The sequence below is a fragment of the Nyctereutes procyonoides genome, unplaced genomic scaffold (assembly GCF_905146905.1).
Source record: "Nyctereutes procyonoides isolate TBG_1078 unplaced genomic scaffold, NYPRO_anot_genome, whole genome shotgun sequence".
Classification (NCBI taxonomy): Eukaryota; Metazoa; Chordata; class Mammalia; order Carnivora; family Canidae; genus Nyctereutes; species Nyctereutes procyonoides.
In genome coordinates, this window is record NW_026575043.1 from 61,887,033 (window position 1) to 61,905,920 (window position 18,888).

Below are 18,888 nucleotides of genomic sequence, written 5' to 3' on the forward strand. Positions count from 1 at the left end.
TCTGCTGCTTCCTGCAGCAGGTGAACTCTACCCCATGGATCGGAAAGTGCTGCTCCTCGTGGCCATTACCATGTGTGAAGCACAAAGACAGGGCCACCACAATCCACTACCTGCCCTCAGAGTCCCTGGGGACTCACGGGTGTGGGTGATGGTGGACAGAACCTCCCTTGGTCTCCTCTTGAGAGCAGGGGCTCGTGTGGGCACCTACGCCCCCAGTGGAAACATGGCTGGTTCTCACTGATCCATCCCTCAGTCAAGAGCCAGCTCTGGGTTCTCTGGTCCCTGTTACATCTCCAGCACCAAGCTCCATACTCACCAAATTGTTGTAAAATAGGGAAAACAGTTCAGGTGACTCATTCTCTTAAGTGCTTTGACAAAATGGATCTCAGAGAAGCTGTGCCTGGCTCTCCACCCTGCACTTACACAGATGGGTTTTCTAACATGTGCTCCGGGGTGAGTGTCGGCAAGGGTAAGTTCTCAGGACGTTAAGTTACATCTGTCACAAGCTATGGGGACTCTGGCAAGCCGCTGGACCTCCTGTGTTTCAATTTCCCCTTCTGGAAATGTAGGTAATAATTATGTCCAATCTGTAAGGCTGTTTTGAGGATTAAATGTGTAAAAAAAAATACCTGAATCACTCTGAGCAGTGCCTGCCACAGATAACAAGTGTCGGCTACTGGGAGTACAATCGATCTTACTCCTGACGCACTCAGCAATCTCATGCACCCCACTCCCCTGCCCCACACATCACCCTGGGCTCCTAGGAGGAACCCAGAAGCCATACACAGAGAAATGGAATCTGAACATGCTGGAGGAGGACATGAAGATGCTCCCTCCACAGCTCTGTGCACTGCAACCAAATCTACCTAGGATGTGGATGTCTCCGTGGAGATCCACGTGAATGGACAACCTGTAGGACCAGAACCCAGCTTGGATTCCTCCTTGCCTTGGCATGGAGTGTCCTCCACCCTTCCTCACCCCTCCCCACCCTGGAGCACAGCGATGTCCTCGGAGGTGGTGGTGGGGAAACTCAGAGATGGCCCACCTGGGCTTACTCAGCCACCACACCTCCCAGCTCACCCAGATCTATGGACCAGAGCTCATCCTGGCCATCAGAGCATTCCAGCAGGTGCTTCACTGACCTGGAGATAGACCATGGTCCATTCCCTCTCGCTGCCTTCTGTCTGGTTGAGAAGGAGACCATGAGTGGCCCTATGATATAGGGTGATGTGATGGGGAGGGACTCCCATGGAAATGGTCAGTTCATGGTGACAGAGAGCAAACATCAGTGGCCAGAAGTCTGCAGAGCCAAAGGGGACCACAGAGAACTTTAGCTGCAAGACAACCCTGTCCATCCTAAAATAACAGTAATGAGGGACTCCTGGGTGGTTCAGTGGTTGAGTGTCTGCCTTAGGCTCAGGTCATGATCCTGGAGTCCTGGGATGGAGTCCCACATCAGGCTCCCCACAAGGAGCCTGCTTCTCCCTTTGCCTATGCCTCGGCCTCTGTGCGTCTTATGAATAAATAAATAAAATATGTTTTAAAGCAATAAATAAAATAACAGTAATGATTATAGCATTTAAACCAAAAAGGCTAACCATATGAGAAATCCCTTTCATAAAAATCGCCGGACAGGCCCCCTGGTCAAAGGGGGACCAGCAGCTACCAAGGTCGTACCCTCACATTCTGCCGAACCACATCCACACATCTGTCCACCTGTCCCCAAGAGAATCTCCCAGAACCACGATGGAGACGGGAACTGCCTCATCTCCTCAGGCTCACTGCCTCTGTCTCCTCTCCCACATTTCCTGGATGTGGCATCAGAAGGCAGACACTGCGGGGGGGCGGGGTGTGGAGACTCTCATTCCTACAGCCCTCACCCCCCCACTGGAGCAGATAAGAGAGTGTGACATGCTTCCCTGGGCCTCCCAGTTTCCCCCTTCTGGCTGCTTCCCTAGTTGGGAAGAGCTAGTCCACTCCCAGAGCTGATTTTTGGGACCCTGAGTTCTGTGCTCGGAGGCAGGAGGGGAAAGTAGTTTCTTTCACGCAGTGTAAGCAGCGAGCAGTCTGCTTTGTGGAGCGTTATGTTCTAGTAGAAGGAAGAAGGTACCACTGCATGCAATGTAAAGGATTTTTGAGAACAATCTGACTACACACACGGTCACCTTAATTCTAAACTTTGAACCCCCCTCTGTGCAAGAGATGAGCTCACTCTGTAAACATTTCTTCCCCCAACGACCATACTCTACTTGGAGAATTTGGTGGTTTTTAACTTGCAAGGGTATCTTCTCCCACAGGGGATGTGTGGCAGTATCTGGGCACCTTCTGGGCTGTTGCAGCTCAGGTTTCCGTCCTACAGCAACTCATGGTAGGAGCTTGGGAGGCTGACGGCACAGACCAGACCCCCCACCAAAATACTGTCCAATGCGAATGTCCGCAGGATGAGGCGGAGAAACCCCATCGGCTCTACTGGGATACAACCCAAATGGTAAAATAATAAATATCCAGATGCCCCTACTGAAATAAATAAATGACTGAATGAATAAATTTCACCTGTAGAATCCCAAATAATGTAGGTAGCTATGAGAACCTGGAGGAGGTGAAGTGTGGCGCTCTTCTCCATAATTGTGAGCTTCCTTCCAGAGCAGGTGGCATGGGGGCGGGAGAGGGGGGACAAACTCATGGGAGGTGGGAGAGGAGCATCCTTGGGGGTAGGGTGGGGTGGGGGCAGGCAAACCCTCACCCAGCCCCTCACGAAGGCAAAGTCAGGTGTGGGGAGTCAGGCACATCCCTGATACGATGTGATGACATTTGTATTACTTTTCCCCTCTGGTTTCCAACCCAAACTCATCACTCCAATCTGGTCTTGAGAAAACCATCTGACAAGTACCCCTGGAGGGACGTTCTTCAAATATCTGAACAGTGAAATCTCAAACCTTTCAGGGTCCATCAAAAACGTTTGTGTGGGAAATGGTCACAGTCCAGAGGGAGACCCAGGAGACCCAACACCACATGCATGGGACATCCTGACTGGGATCCCGGCACGAGGCAGAGACAGGAATGTGAATCAGGTATGGTTTGTTAATTGTGACAAATGTCCCACAATGATGTAACATGTTACTAATGGGGGAAATCAGCCATGAGGCATCTGGGACTGTCCTATGTTGACTCCACAACATCCCTGTAAATCGACATCAATTCTACAACCAAAAGTTTATTTAAAACAGATGGAACACCCTCCTTTCTCTGTCCGCCGCTGACCTATGGTCTACTCCACGCAACTCTGAATGTCCATTGGGTGATCAAGGAAGGAAATCCCCAGGCACAGATGTCAGAGACCTCACTGGGGTCTGGGGACCCCCGCATGCACCCCTTCTCAATGGCACTCCAGGGTCCTCATGAGTGAGATACCTCCTCCTGGGGAATATTAGTGACAGGTAATTGCAGGACCCCATGTTTCAGTACCAGAGCCACACGGGGCCCCCTCCTACCCCCTCCCACCCACCCCCCGCACAGACAGCAAGTAGACACAAGAGCCAGTGGGAGCCTCTCCCAAGTCTCGGCACCTGTTATGAGCCTGGCAAGGGCAGAGGAAGGAGCTCACAGTGAGGGATGCTTAGGGTGGGCTGCTCCACCCACAACCTCTCAGACACCAAGCTCAGTGCCCCCATCTCTTATTAATTCTTGAGACCCATAATACATACCCTGCAAGTCTTTTATTTATTTTTTTCTTAAAGAAGCTAGGCTGGCCTTATGGCCTGCAGCTAAGAATATTATTGGCTACACCAGGGCATATTTTACCTGAAATAGAATAAGAAGAGGAGCCTATTCTAGGTCAGGGCAGGTTCAAAGTCTGTATCCTTCAAGTGATTTAAGCTCAGGGCCAAACTCAAACTGCCACATCAATTCCTAGTAAGCTCAGAATCTGGCCAAATGGGCTTCCCAAACCACCAATGAAGACCTTTCAAGCCTTACCCATCCCAGATTGCCTTTCTCCCCGCATCACCTATTCTTATTTTATTCTCTTCCTGCTGCTTTCATAACCCTCATGTTTCCAAGAACATTTCCTTGGCAATAATGCCTTATTCAGAGACAGCCTTGCGTCTGACCACTGTGGCAGGCACGTGGCTCTTCACACACTCTGGAGCACTTAGCATTAATACAGCAAAGGCCTCAGTAAAGTATATGCACTTGTTCATAAGCAACAATGTGTCCACTCACTCATTCATCTATTCAATCAATTTAAGAACATCTCTGACTTTTTTTTTAATTTTTAATTTTTTTTTTAATTTACTTATGATAGTCACACAGAGAGAGAGAGAGAGAGGCAGAGACACAGGCAGAGGGAGAAGCAGGCTCCATGCACTGGGAGCCCGATGTGGGATTCGATCCCGGGTCTCCAGGATCGCGCCCTGGGCCAAAGGCAGGCGCCAAACCGCTGCGCCACCCAGGGATCCCACATCTCTGACTTTGATACAAGCCCCTGTTTGAGTTTTGTGCTACTGTTTTGGACCTTTTCGCTTGCACCAAGCTCATGCTATGCAAATATTTGGCTCTAGCCCCACATTCAGATCTGATGACCAGGACCCTTTTCAAAGTGACGTCCTGTGGGGAAAAGGAACAGAATAGGTGGTGGGGGGGGGGATGTGAGAGAGAGTCTGCATTCTGTTTTTCTTCCAGACACATAAGCAGGTGATTAGAGACCTGGGATACTTCTGAAATTGGCTCCAGGGGGGCAGGTGGGACAGAACAGGAAGTGAGAACATGAAGAAAGGGCCCAAGTACATGGGATGCTTCAGTTGTTCATTTGAAGGAAAACATTTTCTGAAATTAAAAAGGATCCTCAGATGTCTAAGGAATGAAAGCGTTTGCTTTTCTTCTTTTGTGGTGGTCTGCTTAGGAAGACAGGAGCTCCAGGAGAGAACAGAATTCATCAGATGACAAACAGCCCCACCCAGCTTCTCTTCTGCTCGACAGTTAACATGCACAACTGTGCATGCACACACACACACACGTACACATATGCACACACGTATACACTCACACACATGCACTCATATGCACACACCTTCCTGCAGACACATGCACACATGCATAGACCCACCTGCATACATGCATACAACCACACACAGGCACACATCCATACCTGCACACACATGCACACATCCACCTGCACATACTCGCCTGCACACATATCACATATGCACTCACCCATGCATACACATATGCACACAGCAGGCACACATCCTTATATGCAGACACCCACCTGTACACATGCACACACTCCTCTGCACACACACGCAGATACATGCACACACCCACCTTCGCACATACACAGCAACTGCTTTAAACTACACTTAGTGATAATTTGCAGGACAAAACTTGATTCCTAGAACAGAAGCACTGTGCATTAGCCATTGTGTCACCCTCAGGTTACAGGCACAGAAATAATAGGGTGGTGGCCGAAGGCAATCAATCGCTATCAGAAAAGGGCTCAAATGTCAGCTGCTGTGCAGGCTGGAGGGCTCCCTCCTGTTGGTGGCACTTACTTCAGTCCCTTTCTCACCCTGGTCATCCTTAAGTGGTGTGGACGTCCAATTGGCACCCAATGACATTAGCATGTCAACAGAGCGTCTAGAAATAAAAATCACAAATTCAGAGGAAAGCATCCAAAGGTACATGGCTGGATCCTGCAGAGCTATTCATAGCAGAAGGCCAGATAGAGCAGACCCATACTCATTCTACATATTGGAAGCTATGCTAAATTAGTGTAAAATTGACTTCATTAAAAAAGATATACTGTGTTATTTTCTAATTATGAGAATTCAAACTAAATGCTCAAAGCATGACCAGATCCACGTTCACCTCCAGCTGTTGTCACAACCCCTATGACTCACTCGTAATAACAGCATTTGAGGTAAGCAGCAAGCATGCGAATGCTGCTTTTAAGGGGACAGAAAGTGTACCACCTGACCAAGTTAAACACATAGCCATGAAATATTCATTTCACTATTACCTGAACCGAAATACTGAATTTATTTCTTTACAAATTTCTAATTGGTGAACTCTGAGCAAATACACTTTTGCTATATATCCAAAATTCTCAACTCTTTGACTTCTGATGTAGAGCAACCACATCAAGGAGTTTCAAATGTGTTTGTTTCTGAATTTGCAAAGATTTAGACTCCTTGGATTATGCAGCCAAGCAAACCAAATTTCTGCTGGCTTCGTTACAGCTTGCCAAGACAGAGCTGCCCTCAGGACTCCGACCCCCGTGTCTTAATGGGCAGTAGGCGGTCATCAGATACAAAGATTTCTGTGAAGTTTAATACTACACATACAACTACCTCCCCAAAACAGCTGGATGCAGATATCATCTCCTGGAGAGTTAAAACTTCAGTAGATTTTGGGTTTTCACCCCGGGATCAGGAAATCAACAACCAGCAGCTGGCAAACCTACAGGACGGCAGAGGGTCCAAAATCATGCAAGAACAAAGTTCTCCTTATTCCAAACCTTTGGTTTCTATCAGCAAACAGTTCTCTACATAAGCAGCCATCTCCACAGAGAATATTATATATATAAGATCCTGGAAAAGCAGAGCACAAAGCCCGCAGACCATGCAGCAGGTCTGTGAGCAGCGGAATTGGGTCTGCTTCCAGGGACAAAAGGAGAGTTAATGAGGCCTCAGCCCTACAGATGTGCTGATGCAGCCTAATCCCCAGGGTCAACCCCCCAATACACTATCAGCCCATGCCAAAGGTCTGTCCCTGCCAAGAATCAGCCACATTCAATCATTAGATTAATGTCATGCATTAGCTCCTATTTCTTTAGTTAAGAGTAAAAGGTCACAATCAACAAACCTTAAATGTGGAAGGTATAAGCAAAAGGAGGATTCCTTTCTGAAACTCCTGCACCTCTTAACAAAAACAGAGAGAAAGGGGAGAAAGAGAACAAAGAAAAAACAGATATGAAGCCCACATGGAGAAGGACGAGAGAACCAACTATCCTGGCATGACTTTAAAAACTGCCCAGAGAAACGAAGTAGGGGTGGTGGAAGGGGAGGAGGGCGGGGGGTGGGGGTGAATGAGTGACGGGCAACGAGGGGGGCACTTGACGGGATGAGCACTGGGTGTTATTCTGTATGTTGGCAAATTGAACACCAATAAAAAATAAATTTATTATTAAAAAAAAAAAAAGAAAGTAAAAACCTCCCAGAAACCGCATCTCATGTACAGACATTTTCCGGGGTCATCTCCAATGTCATCCATGGCACGTGAAATCAACGTTCTGAGTTGGTAACAATGGCAGGACGCTTTTAGTGACCCCATCACCCTGACACCCAAGTAGCTGTGTAGCAAAGCTGTGTCGTAATTAAAACAAATGGAAAACGCTTTAATGAAAATCCCAAGTCAAGGCAAGTAGCTTCTCTCATATATGACATTCCAAAGTGAAAACGAACTCACTTTCCGCCCAAAGTACACAGTACTCCTTTAAATGTCTTGTCTTTGTATGTTCGTATGTAAGATACTCAACAAATTCTACTGTATATTCTTCACACATTATGCTCTTTTATGTTTCGAACACTGAGTTCTATTTCCAGGGAGAAACAAAGTGAGGTTGGTACCATATCATACTTAGAATGCACAGGCTTGGCATAGACTGGAGTTGGCAAAACTATCCTCTCTCCTCAGACAACTGTGACCATCCCATGTGCCGACTAGACTCGTTTCAACTGTGAGCCATTTGACACCCTGATGTGCAAAGGGCCCCATGGGACACACCCCTCCACACCCGCGTTCCTCAAACTTCTGGGGCGAACCCAGGCTCAGGACAGAGCACAGATCCACAGCCACCGCCACCGGGCTGTTCTGGGAGGGCCCGAATGATCCTGTAAAGGGGGAGTCTTTACCACCAAACTGCCGATCACGAAAGAGCAAACTATTTTCTGTATTTTTCCCTGAAAAGGAAATTTATAAAATTTGGAAGGTGTTAACACCTGTGAAGGTGCTAACACAGCTCACAGGGTCAGGGAGTGAGAGTCTGGAGGCCTGGCCAGGCCTGGAAGGTCCAAGGACAGGCGCCCCCGGAGGCGCAGGGGCAGGTGCTCCCAGGGACTCACCTCAGCGTGAAGCGATCCGCGCTGCAGTTCCGGGACACGGCCACAAGGAAGGTGAGCACGTCGCCTTGCCTCGCTGTCCTGGCGGAGTACAGGATGGCCACGTTGCTGTCCAAACGCAGCTCCCGCAGCGCGGGTCTGCCCCCCGTCTGATAGAGGAAGACGCTGCCGATCCTCTGCAGGTGGGGCACGGCCTCGTCCAGCCCGTCCTTCCCGGGCCGGATGGCGTTGTCCTTCCTGACGTCGCTGCTGCCCGCACAGTCCCCGCGCGCATCCCCCGGCTGCACGGAGTAGTAGAGCTCCACGGGGCTCCCCTCGGGCGGCCCGGGCGCCCGCTTCCTCCCGGCCACCACGGTGGGGGGCCCGAACCAGGCGGCCAGCAGCTCCAGTTCGGCCACGCACAGCCCCAGGGCGCCCTGCAGCCGGCAGCCGGCCCGCACCTCCCGGGTCTCCCGGAAGGCGAACAGCCGCAGGCAGGGCAGCCGCTCGCCGGGGCTCTGTGCCGCCCAGTCCCGGCCCAGCAGGTGGAAGAGCACCTGCACCCGGGGCCGGCTCAGGTACACCTTGTCCCGCAGGATGTGCGCCCTCAGCCTCCAGTTGAGGGAGAGCTTGCTGGTGGCTCCGAAGGGGCTGGAGGGCAGCAGGAGGTCCTGAGGCACCACCTGCTCGATGGAGAAGGGCCCGTAGCTGGCGCTGAGCACGGGGAGCCTCTGGGCTCTGTAAATTAGGAAGGACTCCACGCGGGACTGCAGGCTAGAGTTGCGCATGATGTCCTGGTTGGCCTCCTTCAGGAAGAAGGACACGTCGGCGTTGTTGATGTGGTAGGTCACAGGGAGGTAGGTAGGCAGCAAGGAGAACCTCTGGATGCTCTCCAGGACCCCTCGGCTCTCAGTCACTGTCAGGAGGAATCAGAGCGCAGGCGTTAGGAACCCAGGCCAGTGCTAACAATGCTTCCGCCGTCTCCATACCCCTTCCTCCCTGATTGCCAGCTTTGTCCCAACCATGCACCTCTCTACCCAAAACCTCAGATGCCATCCACTCACTGTCTAAGACGTGTGTTGCTTCTACAACGGGGTGAGCCTAGGGCTTGCTCCCTTTGCTAAAAAGTGAGATCACCCGGGATTAGGAGTCTGAAGAACATGCTAGCATCAGACAGAGGAGGCTGCTCCCATTAACTCCAGGACAGAGACTAGGTGCAGAAATAACTTCCTTGGCGTGGGCTTCAATGCTTCAGCCACATCTCACCTGACGCCCTGTGTACCTCCCTCCACTGATGACACGCGCAACACTTAAGGGCACTTGGGCCACCAGAGAATGATAAAGGACGCTGGGCGATGGTAAATGAAGATGGGATCTCACAATCGCGTGCATGTCACACACGCCCCTTGGATGTCAGCTGACAGACTCAGAGCCCAGAAGGATTTGCCTGGAGGAATCTTCCGGGAGGCAACCTGACCATGTCTCTCACGGTGGGCCCAGGTGTGCACAGCACACACCTCATGCCCCCAAGAAACACATCTTTTTCATTACAGCCACCTCCTCCCTGAAAGCTGTTTTGATCCCGGAGCACAAAAGGTATTCTTTTTCTTCCTTACTGATCATATCCCTCCATGGCAGGGGAACGGGAGAGGGACACCAAACTGCCATTTTTACAGTATGCCTTATTTTCTCTAAGAGAACCACAGACATAGAAATTCAATGCAAGAATGAATTTTACGGGTTTTAGAAATGGAAATTATTGGCTTTGGGAACACTGACTTTCTAGGCCAAGTTCCACAAGTCGTACAAAGCCCTTCCCATTAGTAGCCATGTGACTATCTCTGGTTATTCTGCAATAAAAGCAACTCAAACCCTGACATTCACTGTGCCCATGTGCTTAAAAGGCCCACGTGAAAACCTGTTCGGATGCATGACACCAACGCAAGCCTGGACCCCCGGCGGCAGCTGACTGTGAGCGGAGGAGAAAGCAAAGAACTCAGGAAAGAGGTTCTGTGCATGGCTTGGCTGCACCGTTGCCAGGGGACAGACAAGTCACTGACTCCTTTGGCCTCGTGGGGCTGGTGTGCAGAGTTAGGGCCCCGACCAGGGCATCGACGCCCTATCCAGCTGCAATGCTACAGGTGCTAACCTACATTCACTCGCCTTCTGGACCAGCAGCCACTCTGACTCATACAATTGTTCTGAGTGTACGGACAGCCCCCAGGGAAGAACAGTCAGTGGGTGACATTACCAAACCCAGGCCAGGCTAAGCCCCAGTGAAGCAACCAAGGTTTGCGTGGTGCTGAACCATTTAAAATCGACGGAAAAGTGAGCAGTTTTGACTGACGTGAGCAGTGACTTCACGCGGTTCAACCAATAAATAGGAATTTCTTTTTCAAAAATCAAAATATCCTAGGTATAACCAGATACTTCACTCCTTAACAGGATTACCTTTTTAAAAAAAAACTTTCCGGAAATCACTCAGGATTCGTATTTCTCATAATCCTGTACTTTCCCATGTGAGTTTTAGTGAAAGCTAAGAACAGGGTGTGGATTTTCTGCTAATATTCTGCACTGAATGCTTCATCCCTTCACCGGGTCTGCCCTTCGCACCCTCTGCTGCATCGTTGCCATTCCCCAGGTCTCAATATAAAGTCAGTTTTCTGGAATGCCTCCCTTAGCTGCCTGCTTCTGGGTCACAGGTGCCATCCCATTCTTCCATGTATCCCGCATACCCCTCTGTAGGACTTCATGCTAGGCTGTAACTGCTCCCATGCTCCGTGGGTTATGTGCAAGTGAGCACACACAACAGGTGGGCCTTTACTCTACGTTTTCACATCCTTGGGAGGGCGCCTGGAAAATACCAGGTACCCAATAAGTATTTGTTAAGTGCATGAATGGATGGATCGACAAATGAATTATGACATTAATAGTACAAAGAGCAAATTGTATTTTTATTTTTTAAGACTATTTTTTTAATTTTTACTTTTATTTTTAAGAATTTTTTTATTCATGAGAGACATGGAGAGAGAGAGAGGCAGAGACACAGGCAGAGGGAGAAGCAGGCTCCATGCAGGGAGCCCGATGTGGGACTCGATCCTGAGACTCCGGGATTATGCCCTGAGCTGAAGGCAGATGCTCAACCGCTGAGCCACCCAGGCATCCCCGAATTGTATTTTTACATCAGGATTTTGGATGTTGTGTTCTGTCCGCCATCTCTCTACAATCAGGATCCTTAACCCCATCAGGAGCTCCAAATAGATGTTAGCTATTTGGGGCCAAGGAAGACAGAAGTTTCTCCACACAATGAGATCCCTAAAAAGACCTACATCAATGACACGGGGTCTCCTGATTCTTAAAAATACACCTCAGAACCCCTCAGAATAATGGCCTTAAGCTGTCTCACACCTGCTTCTCATTCATCCCAGAAACTGCCAAAACCAAATCACCAAGCTGCAGAGAGTTAAGCATGCATGCTAGACACCAAGACCATGTGAACTCTGTTGTGGAACACACAACCCCTACTCCTTGAAGACATCAAACTTAATTGTGCAGCTAATTACATATTCCAAGGACAATGACCATGAGTCCCCTGACTTTATTTGGGAAAGCAATAAGGAAGTCACTGCAAACATTGTTCAAAGTTAAGTAATTTCTAAGCTTTCCTCCACAGATGGCCTATTGGTCTTTTTGCCTAGTAGCTGGCCTCAATGTTTATTGCTTAAAAGTGCTCCAAGTTGAACTAAAGTTCATGGTATTTACTTACACTTCCTTTATTATTTTCTTTTTTTAATAAAAATGCAAAAATAATGCCAATTCTGCTCCACAAGACACAGAAAACACTAAGAAGTAAAACTCATTACCCTTGAATCCCCACAGGGGTGGCTCTTACAACCTACAAACACCAATTCCGCATTAACACGAGTGAGGTGTCAGAGAAACAAGAAGCTGTAAATCTCAATTAATAAGCCATTAAGAACAAAATTACATTTGATTTTGATGCCATGGCTTTCCACACTAAGTTGAAGGAAAGCAATATGTTCCCATCTTAAAGCAATTCAGTGATGCTGGAGAGATTTTATATTAATTTTAGCATTTTAGAAAACATGATTTTCCCCTAATAATACTTTTAAGAAAGATGGGGAAGATAGCAATTTGAGCACCGACCTTTACATCTTCCCCTGGGGAGATGGGAAAGCAGTACCTGAGGGGATATGGTAGCAGTAAAGAATCATCACCTGTGCTAAACATGGAAGTTCAGTCTGCACACCAGGAATCACAGGAATTCCTGAGAGACCACATGGGACTCAAACACCACATGCAAAAAATACAGCGTGGTTAATGCTGCCAGATAAAATATGGGAATCCAATTATGTCTCAATTTCCAATAAACAGTAATGCTGTGGGGACATGTTTCTAAGAGAAAGTAAATAAATTTGTTGTTTATTTGAAATTCAAATGTACCTGGGGAATCCTGTATTTTTGTTTGCTAGGTCTGGCAACCCTAAGCAGGATCATAAAAACAAAACAGCAGGCATCCTGATAGAAACTCCCTTGATAGTTCTCAGAGTGAAATCCATGAACCCCAAGGACGCCCCACACTTGGTGATGATGTTCATGATGCTGGCGGTCAACTTTTGCAATCAGCTGAGCTCAAAGACCCAAGAGTAAGCTTGGTCACATGCACAGAAAGCCCCAAACAATCAAAGTGTCTTGCTAACAAGGAATAGGAAGGAGCTGCGACATAGCCTCCTGTGATCCTGGGATGAGTCCAGACCAACCCTAACCTAGTCTAGAGCACAGTCCCCCTGCTGGGAGCATCAACCAGCCCAGTGCACCCTCACACTGCTCAAGCTGCAAGCCACCGGGGTCACAACATGGTTATTAATACAGGATAGGTGGCCCCTCCAGGTGAATTCTTGTGAACTCTAATAGGATCAAGTGAAAACCAGGGACAAGGAAAATACACTCCATTATGTGAAGGGAAATTGCCCTGCAAGAGACAATCTAAAGAGAAAAAGCAAACAAAAAGCAGAAGAGGAAGAAAATCTTTACACAAAAGCTGTAAAATAAAAGAAAAACATTTAAACAAGCATTCAAGAGGTAGAAAGCAATAACACTTTGAAGAATATTTACCAAAGAATATAGAAGTACATTTTACACAGAATAATCTTGAAGAAGCCCTTAACGATCAAGACCATACAGGCCCTTTGTTATTTATAATAAAATAAAATAAAGGCTAAGAGGGAAGAAGACCTGGCAGTATTAAAAGTAAGGGATTTAAAATGGTTCCAGAGGCAATAAAACAGATTTGAAAAAGCAGAAAATTGAATTTATCAAATGAGATGAGAAACTTTGGAAGCTCTCCCTAAAGGTAAATGTTAAAGACAAAGAAATAAAAATGGCCAAGGCCACGCTGCCAACACATGAGTCACACACCAGTTGTTCAATGCAGATAGTGAGGCTTCTTGGGAAGATACCAGAAAAACTCAAAAGCAACATCCTAGAAAGACAACAGAGAAAAGAAAATAGCCCTGATTTCAAAAAATAAATATTTCACCAAATTCTGGAAACAGAGAGCACCACCTTTAGGATTGCTTCTAAAGATACTTTTTATTTTATCACTTTTTTCTTGAAGAAGAGTTGGCACAAAGTTGCATTGGTTTCAAGTAGAACAACATGACTGGACAAGCCTGTCTGTCATGCTGTGCTCACCACGAGTGTAGCAAAAATCTGTTGTCAGGTAACACTGTATGAGATACTTATTAATGTCAATGGTAAATATAATTATTTATCCCTTTTTTTAAGATTTTATTTATTTATTCATGAGAGACACACAGAAAGGGGCAGAGACATAGGCTGAGGGAGAAGCAGCCTCCCTGCAGGGAGCCCAATGTGGGACTCGATCCCTGGACTCCAGGATTATGCCCCGGCGCGAGGGCAGGCACTCAACCACTAAGCCACCCAGGTGTCCCTATAATTATTTATCCTTGAGGAGATAACTTCCCTCCAGAGCCACTGAAGATCTCTTCATGGTACAGAAGAGTCTAACTTGCTTAGGACAACAAAACCCCAGGACATAGCAGACAGCCCACAGTAGGGACTCTATGGACATGGACACTCATGTTTGCTATGACTTTACCCAAGGTCAGTGAGCATCAGGAGTGAGGAGAGATGAAGGTGAGAGGGAAGGGGATGCAGTAACAGACAGATGACTTTACAGAGAGCCCCAGACTGAGATGTGCCCCCAGGAACCCGAATTTGAGAGTGTTCAAGATGACAGAACCAAAGCAAAGTCCCTAACTGCCTCAGCTCCCTTGCCTTGCTCCTCCCCACTCCTGGGCATGGTTGGCTACCCTATGCAAAGATGAATAATCAACAGCCCCCCACTATCTTCTATTCTACCCCACACCTAACACATTCTCAGCTGGAGACTCCACTAAGAAAACAGAATCCACTAGAAAGGAATCCTCTCGTCTCCCCTCCAGCGAATTAGTCAGTGACTTAAAATCTGCTACCCATCTTTGCCTATTATTTATATATATTATATATTTAATATTTTAAATATTATAATATTTATATATTATATATTTTTATATTATAATATATAAATAACGTATACATAGAGGGTCCATTTCCTTGACAGTCCTCATCAAAACCCAATCCTTGTCAACTATACTTCAGTTCAAAGAAAAAAATCTTTTTTTTAAAGATTTATTTATTTATTTATGATAGACAGAGAGAGGCAGAGACACAGGAGGAGGGAGAAGCAAATCCTCCCTCCTTACCACCTCACCTCTCTGCTCCTCTTCATATTTGTATGCATGCACAGGTATGCTATTATAAATATACACAGAGACATGTTTATATTTGCATCAATGACTATAGACTGCTCTATGCACACATGCACACACATACCCACACAAACACAGGTGGTTGTCTATGGTCACTGTGATAGGCTAAATAATGGCTCCACCAAAGATATCCACAACCTAACCCCCAGAACCTGTGACTATGTGACCTTCCAGGGCAAAGAGGACTTTGCAGATGTTATTCAGTTAAGTATCTTGAGATGGAGAGATTACCCTGGATTATCCAGGTGTATCCAATGTAATCACAAGGCTCCTAATAAGAGAAAGGCAGGAGGTCAGAGAAGAGAGATGCTCCTTGCTGGCTTCGAAGATGAAGGAATGGGCCATGAGCCAAGGGATGGAGACAGCCTCTGGCAGCTGGAGACACAGGAACACTGCCCTGGGTACTTCTGGCCTTCCTTGTCTTTTAATCATTGAAAATGTCATGTCGTTTATTTTATAGGATTTTCTTCTTTTGCAGATAAGGAAACTAAGAGCCAAAGGGACTAATGCCGTGGCTAAAGTTGCACAACCAATTCTGTGTGGGCCTGGGATGGATGCGGATGGATGGGTGGTGTGCTGGTGCTGATGGACACAGGCAACAGGAGCTGATTTCCTCACACCTCATTCGGGCCCCACGTCTGGTGACATCGTGCCTTGGTTCCATGATGGAAACTGGCAGACCCTATAGATCAGGTGTCTCCCTCTCTACCTCCCACCAGAACCAGCTGTGAAACATTTCTGTTGGTCTGAAGACTGGAGTTTTACTCCCCACACTCCACTGTGATCCTATCACTTTGTTGCTGTCCTTCTTGTTGTTAAAAAGGTTTCGTTGGCTGTCCAATGACTCCCATGTAAAATTCATAACCTACAATTCAACATTCATAATGAACTGGTATGTGCAGCTTTTCTCCCGGTCCAGTCTCGGCATCTCACTTGCTCTGCACTTAACCTCCACTCCCACCAGTCTGAATGCTGGTCATTCACCAAACACAACCTCTGAGTCTCCTCCTGCAGTGCTCTCACTCTTCAAATTGTAATGGCTTCTCCAACAAAGCAAATCTCTAGCAAGAAAATTGCCATCTGTCCTAAAACATTGCCTGTTGGGGCTTCCCCATCTAAGAAATCCATTCAAAAGGGGTCTTCATGCATATGCAGTATTTGATTCTGTTTTTCTCCTTGGATAAAAGTAGCAAACTCTGCTTTACACTGCAGTTAAGTGGGTTTATTTCCCCCATCAAGTTATGTATGTAATAATTATGCAGAATTAGTTCCAAACACTGTCCTGTATGCTCTAGAAGGATGGACGACCCTGTTACTCTCAGTGACCTCATGTGTAATTTTATCATCCTCACTTTACAATGAAGAAATGGAGGAACAGAGCAGTTAAGTTGTTTGCCTGAAGTCACACAGGTGCTAAGTGGCAAAGACATGATTCAAACCCAATAGTCTGGCTCCTTTACCACCACACAATGTGACCCTCTCTAGGACTAAGCCAAGGACCCAGCCCTGTTTCGTTCATCTTTCCATGTGAAATCATGCTTTTCCCAGAATGTGGCATGAGTGTCAGTAGGCATCATGCTTGACAATTCCCAGTGGCCACAGAAAAGCATATTTATAAAATTGTAATTAGCCATGTATTTCCCTTAAAGAATATGGGGAACAATATAATTCGCATATCAAGTCCAAGAATCATGGCTACTACTATTGCTTAGGTTGACACTATATGAGGTACTTCACGCTAATCTGTCTACACTGGCTGCATGGATTACATGTGAAGGGCTTATAGAACCTACCAATGCTCAAAAGTTGTGAAGGTGACATGTGTAAGGCCCCCAGACCAAGCACAGAGCTGGACAGTTTGGGGCATATTACACATTCATCAAGTGAGGAAATGATAGCTCCAGAAAAAAACACATGAATTATTCTTTGGGATCTCTGTCAATACAAGGACCCTTTTGGAGACACTTGCAGAGAACTGCACACCCCTCTACATCCCCATAGCACTGCCCTGGGAACATAGGAGAAAGGTCCTGAGACGGAGATTAACACATTTCCCTTCAATGAACCATTCTTAATTTGCTTCTAAAACCCGAATTTGTTGTTTCAGATATATCAGAGGGGAATTTGTAATTTCTCAAGCACATTTTTATGCTTTGAATGAGTCAGGAAACAGGTATTTTACTGCCGCTTCTCAAAGGAGCAGGATGACTGAAGGAGGTAGCCAATGGCAAAGGCAGCAGCCCCCTGTGTGGATTTAAATATGAGAAGCACTCTCACTTGAACAATAATTTGTTATAAGAAACATGTTTAGAGGCTGTGAAGTTATCTTAAAAGCAAGACACATCTCTGCCTCTATGTGCTGAGCTCAGCATGCAGAGACGCTGTCCACAGTGCTGAGAAGTGCCACTTCAACAGAAAGGTCTCCATCCCCATGAGGCGACATCCTGGTGTGAGGGACACATTTAAAACACCAGCAATGATTAGTCCTTGCAACAGCAAGCCATGAAGAAAGCAAACCAGGGGTAAAGGGCAGAGGGTAGAGGGTGGCATTCCCAGTCGAGTCAGACTGAACTCTAAGACAGGGAGAGGCAGTGAGGACCTATCTACATCCCCTTATGTATCACTCATGTTCAGGCCTTGTCAGTCTCAACATTTCAGGAGCTAAATGCAAAAGTCTGGAATGAAAGAAACTCAGAAGGTCTCAATCAGGAACTCTCAGTCCAGGACTACTGAGGATAATTTGTCACTGCAGGGAAGTTGTTTTGTGCATTGCTGAATATTTATCAGCAACACTGACCTCAATCCACCAGATACCAGTAGAGCCCCCTTACTCAGTTGTGACAGCCATACATGTCTCCAGACATTGCCGGATGTCCACTCAGGGTACAGATGCCAGATAAACACGAGATTCTTATTTAAATCTGAATTTCAGAATAACAATGAATACTTTTCTTAATATAAGCATGCCCTAAATATTGCATAAGACATTTATTGTTTATCTGAAAAGCAAATTTAAGTGGACAGTCTGTATTTTTATTTGCTCTATCTGGCAACCCTAGCTAGGAAGCAAAATCGTTTTTGAAAACCACTACTCCAGCTTTATAATTTAAAAAACTGTATGTATGTGTGCACACATGTATGTGTGTATGCATGCATGTCAGTCATGGATATACATGCCAAAGGGACACAATCAAATACCCTGACCATTCAGATTAGTGAACACACAATTGCAACTGAACTTCCAGACAGAGTATGGAAGATTCACTTGGATGAGATTAAGGAGCCCAGGATCTGTTATTACAGGTTCTGAAAATAGAGATAAAAGTCATATTTCATATTCAATGTGACATAGTTTTCCTCTCAAACTTGGCAAATGGTTTTTAATTCACAACAAATGATGCTGCCCAGAATTCAGCCACAGCTACAATGGCAAACAGGGCTTGTGAGGAAGGATATCTAGGGCCATCCAACCGGAAGATGATTGACATTATCAAAGGGAAGGATGAAATTCCCATTCTCTCTGCCCCATTCATTGTATTCCTTGGAATCTATTTCAAGACATGAAAAAATAAGAAAGCACCTAGGAAAGTCTGTATTTTAAGAATGTTTAGTGCAATTTCAGGCCTAAAGTTAAAAAAATGGCAACAAACTAAATATCAAATGAATTTATATATAACCACTTTCACCCCCCATTAAAACAACCAAAATACCAAATATCAACAATAGCAAATACTGGTGAAGATATGGGGCAATAGGAGCTCTCATTCATTATTGGTGGGAATGCAAAGTGGTACACCCACTTTCAAAGTCAGTTTATAATTTCTTACAAAATTAAGCAAACTCTTACCATCCAATTCAGCAGTCATGCCCCTTGATATTTACTCAAAGAAGCTGAAAATTTATGTCGACCACAAAACCTCACATGAATGTTTAGAACA

At 46.3% G+C, this 18,888-nt stretch overlaps 1 protein-coding gene across 1 annotated transcript in view; it reads right to left on the reverse strand.

Moving 5' to 3' along the window:
• Positions 1 to 7,801: 7,801 nt before the first annotated feature.
• The window catches only part of LOC129508332 (transmembrane protein 132D-like), a 157,164-nt gene continuing 146,077 nt past the window's right edge, over positions 7,802 to 18,888 (reverse strand). Inside the window, exons 2-3 of the mRNA XM_055323288.1 lie at positions 8,121 to 9,012; positions 7,802 to 7,889 (exon numbers count right to left, since the gene is read on the reverse strand). Coding sequence (XP_055179263.1) covers positions 7,802 to 7,889; positions 8,121 to 9,012 — 980 coding nt within the window. The remainder of the gene's footprint in view (positions 7,890 to 8,120; positions 9,013 to 18,888) is intronic.